Genomic DNA, 21,658 nt, shown 5'->3' with positions numbered 1-21,658 from the left:
GTGAGTTTACCAATCAAGGGGTTTAGCTTGAGCTCGAACACGAGCATACTTCTTATATGTGAAAGAGAGATGGAGTTTGGGTTTTAGAGAGATGGAGTTTTAGAGAGAGAAAGGTGAAGTTTGAGTTTTAGGAAGAGAGATGGAGTTTTGAGTGTGAGAGAGAGAGACAGAGTTTGGGTTTTAGAGAGAAATGAAGTTTTGAGAGAGAGAGAGTCGATGATTTAAGCGAGAGATGGAGTTTTAGAGAGAGAAAGAGATAGAATCATTTCATAAGTTATTGAGGCCAATAATACATGGTCAAAAGGGTTTAGGAGGTTGGAAGATAAAAAAGATGAAGTCATTTTGCTTACAAGTAATATTTTCAATTCTTGGGTCTAATGAGATATAAAAGTTAAAAATAGAAAATTAGAGGATCTTATCCCAAAAAAAAAAAATACACTCTCTATGTGCCTAAAAAGAATAGAATCCCAAGATTGCACTGGAACCATCCAATTTTTGGAGGATATGATCTAGATGTTAGAGAACTCAAAATGTACAATTTTTTTATTTGAAAATAATTATAATTTGAAAATAATCATCTAATTATAATTAGATGGAATGCAAAATTTCAAATCAAATGCAAAAAAATTCTTTAAAATAAATGTTTCACCCGATGGAGTAAATGTATAGTATGCTCCTGAACATAGACAATGCAAGGAGAGAGAGAGAGAGAGAGAGAGAGAGAGAGAGAGAGTGTTGGCATGTGGGCCTTTAAAGAGTAGTTACTACATTACATTATTAGAAATAATCATCAACATTTAACCTCTATCGATGCAGAAAAAGCACTGGTTATAGTTGTGAAAAATAGATTTGCACAAAAATCAAGGTAAAAATGATTGGAGTTTGTTATGTCATGTCAGTCAAGGCCCGTCAGTGAGATGTCTAGGGCTAGCAATGGATCGGGCCAGCCCATTGCCAGCCCAGCCCGGCATTGCCAAGACTGGGTCAAAGGGATATTGGCTCAAGCCAAGCTGGGTCACATAGACTATTTAAAAAAAAAAGAAAAAAAAAAAAGAAGTCTTTAAGGAGAAACATCAAGCCTGGCATGGTCTGGACCCGGTAGACTCGGCCCTTGAGCCACAGTGACCTGGTCCTCAGGCCATATTTTGTGGCTCGCAGCCTACCTCTTTTGGAATCAGGCCGGACTGTGTGACCCATTGCCAACCCTCTTAGTTAACCGCTCGCCACAAAGAACCTTTAGGAATAAGGATTCTATACAACGAAACTATTAAATTTTAGTATACTGAGGTCACAATTACTTATAACCATCCGATGTAAAACTTGATAGCTTGAGGGTGTCACAAAGTTCGAAAAAATTTATGAACCTAGAGCTCGGTCAATGAAATAAATATACCACCGAATTTTACATCTAATGGTCAAGATCATTTGTGACCACCATGTACCAAAGGTAAATGGTCTCATTGTATACTTTCCCTTGAAAATATAGTAGTTTTGCAAGTACATTCATTAAGAAGCCTTTGGTTACCAAAAAGGCTAGATTTAGGGTAGGAAAAGTGTTTCGTGCATCAGGGGACGCATGTCATATGCGCCCCCTTGATGCATCAAACATCCATCTCAAAAATATCATATTTTATTTTTAAAAGTTATTCTTTTTTTAGATTCATATTCACCGTGATGGAGATTCTCAACTGCTAAACTTTTGGATCTAGAATCCATCTTGAAGATGAGATGGATTTTGGAGGGAGGACTTATATAAATAGATGAGTCGGGGGACCGTCATTTATGGTTTCACATACATACTGTTACTAAAATTCAATCCCCAAATGCCCATCACATTCCAAGAACCTGTTGAAAAGCTAAAAAACTTCTTGTCCTTAGACAAGTTTCAGTAGGGAATACCTTCTTTCAAGTATCATGCAATGGGTGTGGAATATTTTCCTTTTGAGTATTGTACAATTGCTCCATCTTTAAAGTGAGATCAGAAAATGAATTCAGAAAAATGAATTCAGAAAATAATTATCAGATTAAATTATAATATACAATGTCATGGCTAATACATGAAGAGACAAATAAATAGATAGAAATGGACAGATGGATGGATTGATAGACAGACAAATAGATAGATAGATAGATAGATAGAGGGAGAAAAAGGGAGTATTGCAAATTAATTATTATACACAGCAACTTCAAGTGAAGATCAGAGCAAATATTGAATGAATCAGCAACCTCTTTTGGTTCTATTTCTTTCCTCCTACCTCTGCAACTCGTAAGGTAATGAAAGGTCGGTTCTTCTTCTTTTACACCAATCTCCTATTGGAATTCGACTTTTGATCCTTCAAGCTGATAATACATGGGCAAATTTATAGTGTTAACTAGTGCAAATGAAAACCTTTAATCAGGTAAACAAAGAAAAAATGACATTGTTGAGATGGATTTGCGAGAGAGAGAGAGAGAGAGATGTTTAAGACTCCTCAGATTAAACCACAAGAGAGCATTAAGTTTGATGATGCATATGATATTAGACACCGATAAGGTGGGGGGGTGGGGAGAGATATTTAAAACTTCAGAATAATACCGGCAGAAGGGGGGGGTGTTAGGGGTGGGGATAGATATAAAACTTCTTATTAATATGGTGGGGGGGGGGGGGGGGGGTGGGGGAAAGCGACCATCCCTTGTTCTTCAGTGCTCTCAACTGGATTAGCATTTGAAAGTGATCTAGTAAGGATAGCTCCCTATCATGTCTGGATCACATCTTTCAAATGCCTTTTCCATTTCTCCATTGCTCAGACATTGCATCAGCTAGAGTTAGCACAACCATTGAAAAGTTCTTCAAGTTCAAAACAATTGGGATATTGGCATTGCTCACCCAAGTTGAAGAGCAAGATCCAACTTTTTTTGAAGCTGAGTAAAGAGATCATGAAATCCAAGGCTGTAAAATAACTATTAGAACCCCTTTCCCATGTGTGTGCATGAAAGGTAACAGGTAGATTTGTTGATTTTGCTTTTTTCTTTAGAGATGAGATTGGGTTCATTTGATCATTTAGTTTTTTTAGTTATCTTCGGTAAATAAGTCTTTTTATGCTATAGAGAACTGAGGGATAGAGTTGGAATTTAATTTGAGAAGATGAAGGGCTAGGATTTAAGAGTGACTAGGGTTTCTTATGGGGAAAAGTGACTTAAGGTTACTTTTATAAATATGTAAGAAGGAAAACAAAACTAGAAGTATTGAATTTTGGGTCTCATAAAAAAAAATTTTATGTTTTATTTTCCTTCTCTGATTTTCCTAAATCATGTTGTAATATGCAATGCACTCTCATGACTCATGTTACAAAAAAATCATACAATCTTCGAAGGAATATTCATCATGGGAAAACAATGGTATATACATGGTCAAGGGAAATTATGACATAACCCAATACATTGTAGAAATCCCCATTCACCCTCCACTAAAGCCATGGATAATGATGGAGGAACAGTGGCAACCACCCTCAGGTGAGTGGCTCCATGTCAATCTCTATCACTGTCCATCACTTCAATGTATAAGGAAGATCCATCATGACCGGGGTTTTACCATACTGCAGTGGATTAGAATATACTTTGCCCATGGTAAAACAAATGTAACTAACTACATATTTATCAATCCATATAAACCCCAGAATGGGTCCTTTCACACCTTTATAGTGATTCAACTTAGCAACATATTTTAACAGGAATGTTCAACAAACCCCTTTTCTGCTCACCTCGTTATTTTCCGCTTGACCCTTCAGTGGCTGACAATGTAAGCTCTTGCGAAAATTGTCATGAACAGTATCAATGATCACAAAAGAGGAATGCTTTGCACGACGTAAGGTATCAAACTGTAAATGATTATCTACACAGAAGCCTAAGAAGGCTTGCGGTGTATAAAATATTTCACTTTGCAAAATACCATCCTTGTCCTTGGTACTTGAAGGAGGATCATTCATCTCAACCTGCAAGGAGTTAATATGTGGTGTTAATATAGCCAAAAGCATAGCGATCAAAAAGCTAAATGAAGCTGTAAATAGAATTTAGTAAGGGTAAATATAACCTAATAAAATGGAAATGGGTAAAGCAATGTCGATTGGATCATCAACCTCCATTGATGGGATGGAGAGTGATGGAGAGAAGTAAGGTTTCCATGTCAGTTCAAGTGAACCCAACACACACTCCATCATGGCCCATCTTTCAAAGTGGTTTGCAATGACCCAATGGACCATGATTTTTATATAGTCCACCATACTATACAGTCACATTTAAGAAATCTATAAAATATTAAAAGTTGAAATGCACATAAGATAATCCATGTATGATGAAATTTAGATGAGACTTCATGTCCAATTGCTCTACTTACAGGAGAAAAGGAATGCCTTCCCCTTCTGTTACAGGGAATTCGATTCTTGCAATCAACATTTTGTTCGGCCTCATAACAACTTCAATATAAACAAAAAATTAGTTAACATTTTCATCATTTAAAAGTTAAAAACTGCTTTTGATTCAAATAGATATTGCATCACATACTGGCCGAATTAAAAGGTGAAATTATAAGTTCTTTAAAATATCCACTTTAGTGCATTTTTGCAATTAAATTCTATGGCATTCATTCAGTTTACGAAAGCTTTTCTTTTCTGTTCTTAATAAAACATAGATGATATGATTTTCCAGAATCATGCGAGTTTATCTTAAGACCAACATTTGAAAGACATAAGTCACTTAGAAGGGTAAATTGTAAAAATTCATTCACTATATCAAAATAAGCACTTACTTCTCACAAAGATAAAAATTTTCACACAACATACAAACCCGGAGCTTCCTAGATAATTCAAATTCACCACAGTACTTGCATGCATGCTGCATGTGAACCACAATAAAATCCTCCCTCTTCTTACGAATGGAATCTCCAAGCTGGCAAAGGAAATACAGTGTAAATTAGCATTACATTCAATAAGATGAACAAACTAACAAAGAAAGAACCACACAAACCCTTAAAAGGTGGAAAGAATGTTAAAGATCCCAAGAAAATGGCAAGTTAACTAATTAATGATGTTATCTTTGTAAAAAAGTGGCATCTGAGGACAAATGTGGTTTTCTGATAAGTGGTCAAGAATGTTTAATATATAACAGTTCAAGTAGCAAAAAAAAAAAAGAATGGTTTTGAAAGATATAGCTAAAAGAAAATTGGTCCGTACTTTCTGTGTCAAGAGTGCTTCCTTTGCAGTATCATTTGCAACAATAGCTTGGGTTGAATATTTTGTAGCCACTTTTGAAGGTGGTCTTTTTCCACTCTTTTGTCATTTTTCACCATCTTCTTTATCAATATTAGCAATAATACAATCTGCCCTTCTAGAAAAGTAATCCCCATCAAAATATGGCACAAAAGTCAAGGTCACCTTTGCCTTCTTTTCACTAGTACGCACAAAGAATTGTTCATACATAAGTATGCTCCACTACAATATCTTCATCTGTAGCCTTTTGTATCGTATCAAGATACCTAAGAAACAAACAACTAGTTATACTCCAGCTCATTATAAGTTCCCCTCTAAGACAGAGTACTTTAAACCTCAAAAATTGGCATTTCTTGTTAGCAAATTGGGATTTATAGTAATGACTGGATGCAGAAGAAAATAAGAATACACGGGCTCACACACGCACACATGCACCCACTGCAAGAAAGAGAGAGCTCACCACTGACGTAGTCTATCCAACTTTGGATATATTATATTTCCACACAGTCACACACACCCTCACACTCACACTCACACTCAAAGATATATATATTACACATATATGTGTGTTGTGTCCCCCAAAATGTTTCGGGGGTACTTTGGTTAATTTTTGTTTCACGAATTATTATTTTTATATTTTTATTAGGTGGGCTCACTAAGATGTACACATACTCCAATTTTCAGAGCATTTTGATTTGTAGAAAAAAAATGAAAAATGAAATACTACCAAACAATCGTGACTGTGCGATTAACTTTGGACGGTGATGAGGGTAGGCGAAATCACTGTTCATTTTCACCTATAAGCATTCGGAAGAATTTTTCTCATATCAATATATATATATATATGTGTGTGTGTGTGTGTGTGTGTGTGGGTGGTATAAAAATTAGTGTACATATATGCTAATAATTATATAAATATATAATAAGTGTTTACACAATCATGTACATCAATGTATATATATCAGTGCATTATATATATGCAGTTATAAACTTTACTCGTACACACATATCGGTATATATACATCGTATATATACAGCCTTCACATACACATATGGATATATTTTTTACACACTTATAATTGTATATATAGCTTATAACTAATTTATTGTATGGTTATATGCATCAATCTATATATATACACTGAAAGCAATGGTATGTATTGCTATACATCAATATATACAAAAATTGTTTTAATAAATGTATGTACATTAATGTATATGACCATATATACAATTATTATCAGTTTATACAGTTATTAGTGTATATGTACCCAGATTAGTATACTACACACACACACACACACACACACACATATATATATATATATATTTATATATATATACTAGACATATATGCGTGTTGTGTATGAACTGATGTATGTATATTTACGATATGTATATATACTCATATGTTTTTCTGTATATATATATACTGATATGTGCACACACATGCATCTTTATGTATTGATAAGTTCATACATACATTTCTATTATTGATTGATATATATGACTATATTGACACTGATTATCATTTGATACAGTTATTAGTGTATATGTATATATGTGTAAAGTTTTTATATATACAGTAATATATAAGATCATGTATATACTTATTATCAGTGATATTTACTGTTATTAGCGCAATTTGTGTACATATTGATGTATGCAATACATTAGCTATCAATGATAGGTACATATATGTTGTGTATGTATACACTAATACATGCATTCTATATACATTGATATATATGACCATATAAACGATATGTATATACAGATATGTATATGTGTATACTGATGTATTTATGAGTATATATATATGGCCATATAAACGATATATATGAGTAGTTTATATATGTCTATATAGTGTGTATATATATATGATATGTATATACTGATATATTTATGCGTGTATATATAAACTTATTATTAGTTATATATACACTGATATGCACACGCACACGCACACACAACCTTTCGCATTGATAGTGCATACCTACATTTCTATATACATTGATATATATGACCATATAGACAGGTTTTATCAGTTTATAAAGTTTTTAACGTATATGTACACTGATATGTATATACGTACACTCATATGTATATGTATAAAGGTTTTATATAAACATTAATGCATAAGACCACATATATACTAATTATCAGTGATATATACAGTTATTAGCACATGTTATGTATGTATTAATGTATAACAATATATACCATTGTTTTTAATATATATATATATATATATATATATATATTGATGCATGAACCATACAATACATTAGTTACTAGCAATCTATACAGTTATTAGTGTATAAAAACTACATTGATACGTGCGTATGTGATGTTTGTATATATACGTATGTGTGTTTGGGTAAACTGCATAACTATATATATATATATATATATATATATATATATAGTGCACTAATACATACCTTTCTATATACACTGATGTTTATGACCATATATATACATTTATTATTTGTTTATATAGTTGCTTGCTATCATTTATATACAATTATCAATGTATATATACACTGATATGTGTACGCACATGCACCATACGCGTTGATAAGTGCATATATATTGTGTATGTATACACTAATTAATACACGTATTTTATATACATTAGATGATATATGTGCACGTATCAACGTGTAAGGGTGCATGTGCGTGGCGTAGCAGTGTATATATACATTGATAATTGTATATAACTGATAGCAATCAATTGTATACATACACGCATAAACATATGAGTATATACATATCGTATATATACACACATCACGTCATACATAACATGCATATATGTGTAGTATATATATCTGTGAGTGTGAGTGTGAATGTGTGAGTGTGTGTTTGTGTGTGTAAGTGAGTGTTTGACGATCGTGTGAGTGTGTATAGTATATAAATCAGTGGACATATATGTTAATATATGTATAAATTGAAAATAAGTGCGTATATAGTCATATACTTCAATGTATATAGAAATGCATATATTAGTGCAATGTATATATACAGTTATGCATTTTACACATACACACATATCAGTTTACACACATCGTATATATACAGACATCACGCACACACACGCACACATAGCAATGTATTTTTTACACACTAATAACTGTATATATAGCAGATAACTAATGTATTGTGTTGTAATATGCATCAGTATAACTAATGTATAGCAAATAACTAATGTATTATATGATTATATATAGTGAAAAAAATGGTATATATTGCTTTGCATCAATACGTACAGAAATTATGCTGATCACTGTATATATCACTGATCATAAGTATATCCATGGTCTTATACATTAGTTTAAATATATATCATCTAGACATATGCACATGACTGTGTGTATAAACATATCAGCGTATATATAAACTAATAACTGTATAAACTAATGTATTATATGATCATATATATCACTGTAAATAGAAATATATGTATGCACTATCAATGCGTAAAGGTGCATGTGCGCATGTATTTCAATGTATATATATACATTGATAATTGTATATAACTGATAGCAAGCATACACACATGCATAAATATATTAATATATACATATCGTATATAAACACACATCAGTCTATACACAACACACATATATGTGTAACATATATTTCTGTGATTGTGAGTGTGAGTGAGTGTGAGAGTGTGAGTGTGAGTGTGAGTGTAAGTGTGAGTGTGAGTGTGAGTATTAGTATGAGTGTGTGTGTGTCTGTAGTATATAAATCAGTGTACACATACGTTAATAACTTTATAAACTGATAATAAGTGTATATATGGTCATATACCGCAATGTATAAAAAATTGTATATATTAGTGCACTATATATAGACAATTATTTACTTTACATACAAACATATCAATATATACACATCGTATAGATACAAACATCACACACGCACACACATATCATTATATTTTTTGTACACTAATAACTGTATATATAGCTGATAACTAACATGTAGTACAATTATATACATCAGTATATATATATATATATATATATATATATATATATATATATATATATATATATATATATATATATATATATATATATATATATACACTAAAAGCGATGATATATATTGCTATATATCAATATGTATACAAATTGTGCTAATAATTGTATTTATCACTGATAATAAGTATATACATGGTCTTATACATTAGTCTGTATATAAACCTATTATACATATACATATGAGTGTGCGTATATATATATATATATATATATATTAATGTACATATACGCTAATAATCGTATAAACTGATAATAAATGTCTACATAGTCATATATATCAGTATGTTAAGAAATGTATGTATGCACTATCAATGTGTAAGAGTGCACGTGCTGCGCATATCAGTGTATAAATAATTGATAGCAAGTTTATACATACATACATAAACGTATTAGTATATACATATCGTATATATCTATACACTGCATATATATAAACTGATAATAAGGGTCTATATGGTTAAATACATTAGTGTATATAGAATGCATGTATTAGTGTATATATATACAGTATATATGCACTTATCAACGCGTAATGCAACTTGTGCATGCGCATGCCGGTGTATATAAACATTGATAATGGTATATAACTGATAGCAAGCAAACTATATACATGCAAGCATAAACCTATCAGTATATACATATCGCATATATAGACACATCAGTCTATGCACAAAATGCATATATGTATAATATATATATATACATATCTGTGAGCATTAGTGTGAGTGTAGGTGTGAGTGTGTGTGGGTGAGTGTGAATGTGTGTGTGTGTGTGTGAGTGAATGTGTGTGTCAGGGTAAGAGTCTGTGTGAGAGTGAGTGTGAGTGTGAGTGTGAGTTTGAGTGAGTGTGTGTGTGTATAGTATATATATCAGTGTGAGTGTGTGTACAGTATATATATCAGTGTTCGTATACGTTAATAACTATATAAACTGATAATACATGTATATTTGGTCATATACATCGATGTAACTAGAAATGTATATATTAGTGCGTTGTATATATACAGTTATGCACTTTACACCCACATATTAGGATAACACATCATATATATATATATACATTCATCACGCACACACACACACACATAGCAATGTATTTTATACACACTAATAACTATATATATAGTTGATAACTAATGTATTGAAAGGGTATATGCATCAGTATATATATATACATTGAACATAATGGTATATATTGCTAGCCATCAATACGTACACCAATTGTGCTAATAATTGTATATATCTTTAATAATAAGTATATATGCAGTCTTATACATTAGTGTATATATAAACCGTTTGTACATCTGTATTTGAGTGTGCGTATATACATATCAGTGTACATATACGCTAATAATTGTATATGAATACAGAGTAAATCGAAATATATGAAATGAATAAGGGTGCATATGTATGAGCGTATCAATGTATATATAAATGATAACAAGTTATACATACACTCATAACTATATCAATATATATATATATATATCATATATATATACACACTGTATATATATATCATCAGCAAATGCGTATCTATATGATCATATATATCACTGTATATAGAATGCATCTATTAGTGTACACATACACAGTATATAAGCACTTATCAACGCGTAAGGGTGCACGTGCGTGTGTATACCAGTGTATATATACTTTGATAATTGTATAAAACTGACAGCAATCAATTATAACATACACGCATAAACATATCAGTACATACATATCGTATATATACACACATAAGTCTATACGCAACACACATATATGTGTAATATATATATCTATGAGTGTGAGTGTGAGTGTGAGTGTGTGTGTGACTGTGTGAATGTGAGTTTATGTGAGTGTAAGTGTAAGTGTGAGTGTGAGTGTGAGTGTGAGTGTGTTTGTGTATCTGTGTGTGTGTGAGTCTGGGTGTGAGTGTGTGGGTGTGTATGTGTATGTTTTAGTATATAAATTAGTATACATATACGTTAATAATTGTAAAAACTAATAATAAGTGTATATATGGTCATATAAATCAATGTATATAGAAATGTATACATTAGTTCACGGTTTACATACAGTTATGCCCTTTATACATATACGCATATCAGTATATACACATCGTATATATACAGACACCACGTACACACACACATATCAATGTATTTTTCCACATTAATAACTGCATAGATAGTTGATAACTAATGTATTGTATGGTTATATGCATCAATATATATATATATATATATATATATATATATATATATATACACACACACACTGATAGCAAATTTATACATATATGCATAAACATATCAGCATATATATATCGTATATATAGACATTGTAGATATATATATGTAAATTGTTAATAAGGATCTATATGGTCATATATATCAGTGTATATAGAATGCACGTATTACTGTAAACATACACAATATATATACACTTATCAATACGTAAAGGTGCATGTGCATACGCATATAACTATATATATACAGTAATAATTGTATATAACTAATAGGTAGCAACTATATACATACACGCATAAGTATATCAGTATATACATATTGTACATATACGCACCAGTCTATACACAATACACATATGTGTGTAGTACATATATATGTGAGTGTAAGTGAGAGTGTGTATACATACACAGTACATTGACACTTATCAATGCGTAAGGGTGCATGTGCATACACGTAACAGTGTGCATACATTGAAAATTGTATATAACAACAGATAGAAAGCAATTGTATATATACAGACATAAACATATCAGTTTATACATATCATATAAGTACATACACAACACGCATATATGTGCAGTATATATATCTGAGTGTGAGTGTGAGTGAGTGTGAATGTGTATGTGTGTGTGTGTAAGTGTGAGTGTGAGTGTGAGTGTAAGTGTGAGTATGAGTATATGTGTGAGTGAGTGTGTGTGTGAGTGTGGGTGTGAGTGTGAGTGTGAGTGTGAGTGTAAGTGTGTGTGTAGTATATAAATCAGGGTACATATACGTTGATAATTATATAAACTGATAATAAGTGTATATACAGTAATATAGATTAATGTATAATGGAAGGTTAAATGCATCAGTATATATATATACACTGAAAACAATGGTATATAATGTTATACAACAATACGTACAAAATTTGTACTAATAACTGTATATATAACTGATATTAATTATATACATGGTCTTAGACATTAGTGTATATAAAAATCGTTTATACATTTGCATATGAGTGTGCGCATATATATATCAGTGTACATATACGCTATTAACCATATAAATTGATAATAGGTATCTATATGGTCATATATATCAGTGTAAGTAGAAATTTATGTATGCACTATCTATGCGTCTGGGTGCAAGTGCATGCGCATGTCAGTAGATATATAATTGATAGCAAGTTCATACATACACGTATAAACATATTAGTATATATATATTATATATATATACACCCTGTATATATATATAAACCACTAATGAAGGTCTACATGATCATTATATTAGTGTATGTAGAATGCATCTATTAGTGTATACATATACAGTACAAAAGCACTTATCAATACATAAGAGTGCATGTGCGTGCGCATAAACATATCAGTATATACATATCGTACATATACAAATATCAAAATACATAACAAGCATATATGTGTAGTATATATATATATTTATGTGTATGACCATATATACACTTATAATCAGTTTATACAGTTATTAGTGTATATATATATATATATATATATATATATATATATATATATATATATATATATATATATATATATATATATATACTACACATATATGCGTGTTGTGTATGGACTGATGTGGGTATATTTACGATATGTTTATGCGTATATGTATACACTTGCTTGCTATCAGTTATATACAATTATACATGTATATATACACTGATGCGCATGTAGATGCACCCTTACTTGTTGATAAGTAAATATATACTGTGTATGTAAGTATGTATAATACATGTATTCTATATACACTGATATATATGACGATATAGATACTTATTAGCAGTTTATATATATATATATATACCGTATTTAATATACGATATGTACATACTGATATATTTATTCGTGTATGTATACACTTGCTATCAGTTACATAAACAGTGTTTATATATTCGATATGTATATACTGATATATTTATGCGTGTATGTATATGCTAGCTATCAGTTGCATATAACCTGATGTGCACACGCACATGCATCCTTATGCATTGATAAGTTCATATATACATTACATATACATTGATATATATGACCTTATAGATACTTATTATCAATTTATCGGTTATTAGCTTATATGTACACTGATATGTATATACACACACTCATACGCATATGTATAATATATAAGACCATGTATAAACTTAATATCAGTGATACATACAATTATTAAAACAATTTATGTACATACTGATGTATAGCAATCATACCATTATTTTCAATGTATATATATATATACTGATGCATATAACTATACAATATATTAGTTGTGTGAGCGTGAGTATAAGTGTGAGTATGAGCGAGTGTGTAGGTGTTTGTGAGTGAGTGAGTATGTCTATGTGCGAGTGTGTGTGTGTGTGTGAGTGAGTGTGTCTGTGAGTGTGAGTGTGATTGTGTGTGTGAGTAACATATAAGTTAATAACAATATAAACTGATAATAAGTGTATATATGGTCATATACATCAATGTATATAGAAATGTATATATTAGTACACAGTATATATACAGTTATGCAGTTTACACATACACACATATCAATATATACATATCATATATATACAGACATAACACTCACACACTCACTTATAACAATGTCTTTTTAACACACAAATAACTGTATATAAAGCTGATAACTAATGTTATGTGACGATAATTGCATCAGTAAATAAATATACACCGAAAACAATGGTATACATCGTTATACATCAATACGTACACAAATTGTGCTAATAACTGTATATAACACTGACAATAAGTATTTACATGGTTTTATACATTAGTGTACATATAAATCGTGTATACATATCCATATGAGTGCATATCAGTGCACATATATGCTAATAAATGTATAAATTGATAATAAGAGTCTACATGGTCATATATATCAATGTAAATAGAAATGTATGTATGCACTATCAATGGCTAAAGGTGCATGTGTGTGTGCATAACAATGTATATAACTGATAACAAGTTTATACATACACGAAGAAACATATCAGTATATACATATCGTATATATACATACACTATATATATATATAAACAGCTAATGAGTGTCTATATGGTCATATATATCAGTATAGATAGAATGCATGTATTAGTGTATACATACACAGTTATGCACTTATCAACGCGTAAGTGCATGTACGTGCACATACCAGTGTACATATACATTGATAAATGTACTTAAAAGATACAAAACAACTGTATACATACATGCATAACATATAAGTATATACATATCGTATATATACACACATCAGTCCATACACAATACACATATATGTATAGAATATATATCTGTGAGTGTGAGTGTATGGATGTGTGTGTGAGTGAGTGTGTGACTAAGTGTGAGTGAGTGTGAGTGTGTGAGTGAGTGTGTTTAATATACATATCGGTATACATAAACGTTAATAATTGTATAAACTGATAATAAATGTATATATGGTCATATACATCAATATATGTAGAAATGTAATATTAGTGCACTGTACATATACAGTTTACACATACAAACATATCAAAATATACACATCGTAAATATATAGACATCACACAAATACACATATCAACATATTTTTTACAAATTAATAACTGTATATATAACTGATAACTGACGTATTGTAAGGCTATATGCATCAATATATATATATACACACTAAAAATAATAGTGTATACTACTATACGTCAATAAGTTCACAAATTGTGCTACTAACCTTATATATCACTGATAATGACGTATATATATGGTCTTATACATTAGTGTATACATAAACTATTTATACATATGCAAATGAGTGTGCGTATAAATATATCAATGTATATATACGTTAATAACTGTATAAACTGCTAAAGGTGTATGTAGAAATGTTTCTATGCACTCTCAATGCATAAGGGTGCATGTGCGTATGTATAAAAGTGTATATATAACTGACCGTAAGTTTATACATACCTGCATAAACATTTCAGTACATACATGTCGTATATATACACACTATATATATATACAAACTGATAATCAGGGTCTATATGGTTATATATATCAGTCTATACATAATGCACGTATTAGTGTAAACATACACAACATATATGCACTTATCAACACGTAAGGGTGCATGTGCATGGGAATATCAGTGTATATAAACAATGATAATTGTATATAACTGATAGCAATCAACTGTATACATAGACGTATAAACATATCAGTACATACATATCGTACATATACACATATCAGACCATACACAACACACATATATGTGTAGTATTTATATCTGTGAGTGTGAGTGTGAGTGTGAGTGTGTGAATGCGTGTTTGTGTATATGTGTGTGTGTAGTATATAAATCAGTGAACATATAGGTTAATTACCGTATAAACTGATAATAAGTGTATATATGATCATATACATCAATGTATATAGAAACGTACATATTTTAACACACTAACGATTGTGTATATACAGTTATGCACTTTACACACTATGCACTTTATACACAAACATATCAATATATACTCAACGCATCTATATAGACATCACACACACACACATATCAATGTTATTTTTACACACTAATAACTGTATATATACCTGATAACTAATGTGTATTAAGGTTATATGCATCAGTGTATATATTCACACTGAAAACAATGGTATATATTGCTATACATCAATACGTACACAAATTGTGCTAATAACTATATTTATCACAGATAATAAGTAAATACATGGTCTTATACATTAGTGTATATATAAGCCCTTTTTACATAAGCATAAGAGTGTGCGTATATACATATCAGAGTACATATACGCTAATAACAGTATAGACTGATAATAAGTATCTATATAGTAATATATATTAGTGTATATACAAATATATGTATGCACTATAAATGCTAAAGGATGCAAGTGTGTACGCGTATCAGTATATATATAAATAATAGCAAATTTATACATAATCGTATATATATACACACTGTATATATATAAAAATAAAAATAGCTAATAAGTATATATATGGTCATATATATCAATGTAAATAAAAATGCATGTATTAGTTTAAATAAGTATCTATATAGTCATATATATGTCAGTGTAAATATAATGCATGTATTAGTGTATACATACACAATATATAAACACTTATCGAGTATGGGTGCATGTGCACGGGCATATGAATGTATATATACATTGATAATTGTATATAACTGATAGCAAGCAACTGTATGCATACACGTATAAACATATCAACATATACATATCGTATATATACACACATCAGTCCATACACAACATGAATAGAAGTGTAATATATATATTTGTGAGTGTGAGTGTGAGTGTGTGTGTGAGTGTGAGTGTGAGTGTGAGTGTGAGTGTGAGTGGGAGTGTGAATGTGTGTGTGAGTTTGTGTGTGTGTATGTATGTGTGAGTGAGTGTGAGTGTGAGTGTGTGTATATGTGAAATATATAAATCAGTGTACATAATATAAAATTAGTGCACTGTATGTATACATTTATGCACTTTACACATACACACATATCATTATACACACATCGTATATATATAGACATCAGATACACACACACATATCATTGTATTAACCACTAATAACAGCATATATAGATGATAACTAATGTATTGTACGGTTATTTGCAACAGTTTTTATATTTACACTGAAAACAATGGTATATATTGATATATTGAAGGCTTCCGAGCTTGACGGGTTGTGCGCGGCAGATCGGTTAGCATGGGCTCAGTATGCCTCTATTGAACTCGAGTCTTATTTGCTGATCGCGTAAGGACCGGTTCTTGATGGTGTAGGGATCGTGACAGTTTGGTGGTTAGGTCATATTTTATGGCGCTGACCACTATGCCGGATTCACGCACTTGCTCTGCGGGCCCTGTGATTTGAAGAGGGTAGAAGGGGCTCTAGTGAAGAGGGTCATCAGAGTTGGCTACCCCGATTGTTTTAGTGGCTTCTCTGATCAGGATTTTCTGACCACTGTCGTGCTTAGCTTTGAGGTTTTTATGGACCTTATGCCAGAATTGCGATTGGGATTGCGACTGGCCGACTTTTCTTGCGCAAGAAAGAGCCGTCTCCATCAGATGAAGAAATGAGTATGGGTCAGGAACTGGAGTCAACCTAGGCCAAGGAGGACGAAGGACTTGATCTCCCAACGGGTCATTGCCCTGAGCTCTCTTATGGGCTTTAGAGACATGACCGAGCTGATGGGGCTGGCTCAAGATGGTACTCTTGGGGAAGGCCTTCAGATGTGCAGATGCACAAGAGGCAATTAAGGTATTGGAAAAAGTACACTCAAGCATATGTGGGCTGTATCAGTCCGGCCCTAAGCTCTATGTACGGATACGTAGATTGGTGTATTATTGACCTTCGATGGCTGCTGATTCCTTAAACTATGCCAAGAGGTTCCAGGTGTGCCAAATGCACTCGAGCCTTATTCATTAGCGTCTAGAGCGCCTACTCCCTACAATGGCATCATGGCCCTTTTCACAAAGGGGTATGGACATTGTAGGTCTTATCGACCCTCCTTCTGCAATGGGTCATGTCTTCATTCTAGCGGCAACAGACTATTTCTCCAAGTGGGCTGAAGCGGTCCCCCTCAAGCAAGTTCTTAGGGCTACAGTGGCCAACTTTGTGCGGTATCACATCATATACCGGTTTGGGGTGCCTGACCGAATTATATCTGACAATGGCCCTCAATTCAGAAGCCATCATCACATTGATCGCTTGGTTAAGCATTTGGGTTTCAAGTGGAAGTATTCAACTGTGTACCACCCTCGGGCGAACGGCTTAGCTGAGGCTTTCAATAAGACCTTGCGCAGTGTTTTAAGGAAGTCAGTATCAAAGACGAAAAAGATTTGGCAAGAGAAGCTTCTTGAAGCATTGTGGGCCTATCACACCACCACACGAAATGCCACCGATTCCACTCCTTATTCCCAGGTCTATGGAGGTGGAGTCTTACCTCTTGAGATTCAACTCCCTTCGTTGTGTCTCACCATACATCAAGGACTGACCGAAGATGAGAGGGCTAAGCTTTGCTATCAAGAATTAGATGGCCTCGATGAAAAGAGGTTAGAAGCTCAGCAGAATCTCGAACTCAACCAAGGGAGAATGAAGAGGGCCTTTGATAAGTCTGTCAAAGTCTGCTCATTCTCTCATAGAGATCTGGTTCCCGCCGTCAAAAGGTCGATCATTATGCATGGGCATAGTCATGAAAGTCTCGCCAAATGGGGCTTACATACTGGCCCATCCTAATGGAGAGGAGGCGATGCCCCCCATCAATGGGTGATACCTAAAGAAGTATTATCCTTGATGCTCTCTCAAAAGACTCAATAAACAACAAAAAGGAAGTAAGAACAAAAAGAAAACAAAAGGAGGGAAAGAAAAGAAGCGAGACAGTTCAAACAAAGTTTAACTCTTTTTATTGCATTAGAAGGAATTACAAGCCAAAAAGCCCATTATTAGGGAGATTACAAATCTAGCAAGCAGTATTGCTCTCACAACAGAAGAAAAGAGGGTAGTTGTGCCAGAGTTTCGCCCTTGCATCTGAGGAAAAGATGATGGTTACAGGCCAAAAAGTTGGTCTCGCATCAGAAGAAAAGAGAGTAGGTGCGCCAAAGCATCGCTCTTGCATATGAGAAAAAGATGATGCTCTCGCAGCAGAGGAAGGCAAAAAGGGTTCTAGATGGCTTTTATCAGACATACAAGGCAAACCCTTCTAACAAGGAACTGGCCTCTGATGGAGAGCACGCCCCTTCACAGTGAGTGTCCTTCCACAGAACAACATGGAGTTCACAGTTGTGCAGGAGGACTTGGCCTCCAACAGACTTCATAAGCCTGACCTTACCATTGGTCACCACCCTTTGCCTACCCAAGTCATCGTCGTGCATGACTATCGCCGCGCGTGACTCAGCGCCATGTGTGATCATCGTCGCGCACGACTCAGTGCCGTGTGTGATCATTGTTACGTATGACTTAGTGTCATGCGTGATCATCGCCACACATGACTTAACACCGAGCGTGATCATCGCCGCGCATGACTCAGCGCCATGCACAATAATTGTCGTCCTCAACTCATTGCCGAGCATGACCACAGTCGGGCACGACTTGCCGCCGTCCATGAAAGGATCGCCGAGTGGGCATGAGGGCATAGTTACTGCCGCTCACTATGAGAGCCGTGTGTAACCTACCACTGTACGTGTTGGCCTGCAATTGTTCAGGCCCTGTGAATCTTCGTCTCCCCAGAGACTATTCAACTCCCTTCAGTTTCTGTGACCCTTCGGTTGCTTATGGCTCTTTGCACCCTCCCAATGACCGTTCGTCTTCCCCAGTGATTGCTCACTACCCTACGACCTCTTCTAACTGGGAAACCTTATACCCATCAAGGAACTCTGCCACTTAGTGGGACCTTTCCCCTACCTCCACACCATCGGAAAACCGTCAGAAGTCTGCGGAACTACACCCTCAATCCCTATTTTCTCGCTCGACCGGTATCTCAGAACCCTTGCCATAATAACTTAGCTAACAAGACACCAACAATAGTGACCCCCGCGAACACCTCTGTGTTTCCAGCCAGAACTCTCTTTCTTGCTACTCTCGCCCTACGTTCTTGCCAAAATCACCGTCAGGAAGTTTCCCTCTCTCACCGCTAAACCTCTAAATGTCTTACCTTTTGTAAAATAGTGAAAAGGAGTTTTACCCCCTTAAATAGACGGCGTTCCCTTGAAGTGCCCCAAACAATTGAAAATGCCAGTCAGGTCCTTAAAGGCCAAAAGGCGATGGGCTGGACAGGAAGCCCAAACACAGGTCACTGCTGCCCATGTAGCGCCGAACATCCAGTGTCAGCCGGATCAAGACTAGGTCGAGCTCAGGCCTTAGGCCCAAACCTAGCACCGCGCATGAAAGTCACTGGCCAACGTCGTGCATGACCGTCGTTTATGAGGGCTGCTCAGCGCCGTTTGTGCAATTGTCACCTTGCCTATTGTCGCGCATGTTGTCGTCGACCACACTAGCGTCGTGCGTGCCTAAGCATGGCTACCGCCATTTGTGTTCTACTGTTATCCCTAGTGGAATTACATATGTGCCCCGGTCTGTCATTCCCAGTGGAGTTGCCAAGCTGGTTCTCGCCCTCCGAGTGGTAATGACCAGGTAGCATATGGCTCGGGTTTCAAGGAGAACCCGAGACTTGAGACCGCTCTCTTAAAAACCTTGTTAAGAAACAATGGTAGGTACACCAACCAGTGAGAGAGGAATTTAATGTGAGGCGGGACACACCTCACCTGGGTTCGTGACTCACTCGGGCTAACTCACGTGGGCACCCTCTTAGATTACGACGGAAAGCCCCCTAGTCCTACAACTAGTTCAAAATTGACTCCATTGACATGTACTCTCCTGTTTTTGCAATCACACATACACGATTAATTTACAAGACAAGTGGGCCAAGGGACCTCACCTTATCTTTGGGCGAATTCACACATATGTGCACATTCAAAGGAGAAAGGGAAGAAGTGATGAGATGAAGATTGGGGTGATGGGAAGGAGAAGAAAGAAATAGAATAGAGAAAAGAGACATTTGACCGGGTGGCTAGCCTGACACAGTGGTTAGACTGGTATGGTGACTGACCTAGCGTGGTAGCAAGATAGGCACGGTAACTCAAACTGACACGGCTAGCGGTTTTGGGATGAACCATACCTGGGCTGTCGTAGACAATCAATGGTGTCGTTCTATTCTCTTTCCCGATGGAAGGGTGTGCCATTAGTGCCCTATGTAATAGGAACCCTAAAAAGGGACCTTGTGCCTAATCCTATGGGTTCCCTCCACAAACGGAAGATTTGGCTGAGAGCCACTGATATCTCCCTCCATGTGTGGCATAAAAATACTTCTAGACAGATTGGTGAGACCTATGAAATTCCATTGGAAGTCTTCTAAATTTCTCCCATTGGACACCATTCAGTTGCTCATTGAAGTCGTAGATTCCCTGCTCATACCTTCCAAGTCATGGCTTGCCATAAAGGCCACTTTTTTTGGGTTCATATTGCTTGGTATACTAGCTGACCCCAAAATAATTGGGATAAAGCTAG

The 21,658-nt window shown here is 34.2% G+C and overlaps 1 protein-coding gene across 1 annotated transcript; it reads right to left on the bottom strand.

The window, feature by feature from the left end:
- Positions 1-1,980: 1,980 nt before the first annotated feature.
- LOC148779120 (histone acetyltransferase HAC4-like) lies at positions 1,981-19,728 on the bottom strand. Its single transcript, XM_088856595.1, has 6 exons — positions 19,283-19,728; positions 5,452-5,509; positions 5,208-5,303; positions 4,822-4,923; positions 3,741-3,971; positions 1,981-2,340 (listed from the first exon to the last, which is right to left on the bottom strand). Exons 1-6 carry the CDS (start codon positions 19,726-19,728, stop codon positions 2,311-2,313), a joined length of 963 nt encoding a protein of 320 aa, XP_088712721.1. The 3' UTR covers positions 1,981-2,310.
- Between the last annotated feature and the right edge of the window lie 1,930 nt (positions 19,729-21,658).

The sequence above is a fragment of the Amborella trichopoda genome, chromosome 13 (assembly GCF_054954075.1).
Source record: "Amborella trichopoda isolate Santa Cruz 75 chromosome 13, AtrichopodaSantaCruz75HAP2 v2.0, whole genome shotgun sequence".
Lineage (NCBI taxonomy): Eukaryota > Viridiplantae > Streptophyta > Magnoliopsida > Amborellales > Amborellaceae > Amborella > Amborella trichopoda.
Note: the sequence above shows the minus strand (reverse complement) of the source record. Positions and strands in the feature narration are given on the sequence as shown.

Excerpts from the sequence above, each read along its gene's own strand:
- LOC148779120 (XM_088856595.1), bottom strand. The coding sequence starts at position 19,728 with ATGCCCTCATGCCCACTCGGCGATCCTTTCATGGACGGCGGCAAGTCG. Across the intron at positions 5,510-19,282 it reads TTGTTAGAAGGGTTTGCCTT|GTATCTTGATACGATACAAA; the intron begins GTATGTCTGATA and ends TTTGTTTCTTAG. Across the intron at positions 5,304-5,451 it reads TTGTAGTGGAGCATACTTAT|AGTGGAAAAAGACCACCTTC; the intron begins GTATGAACAATT and ends AAATGACAAAAG.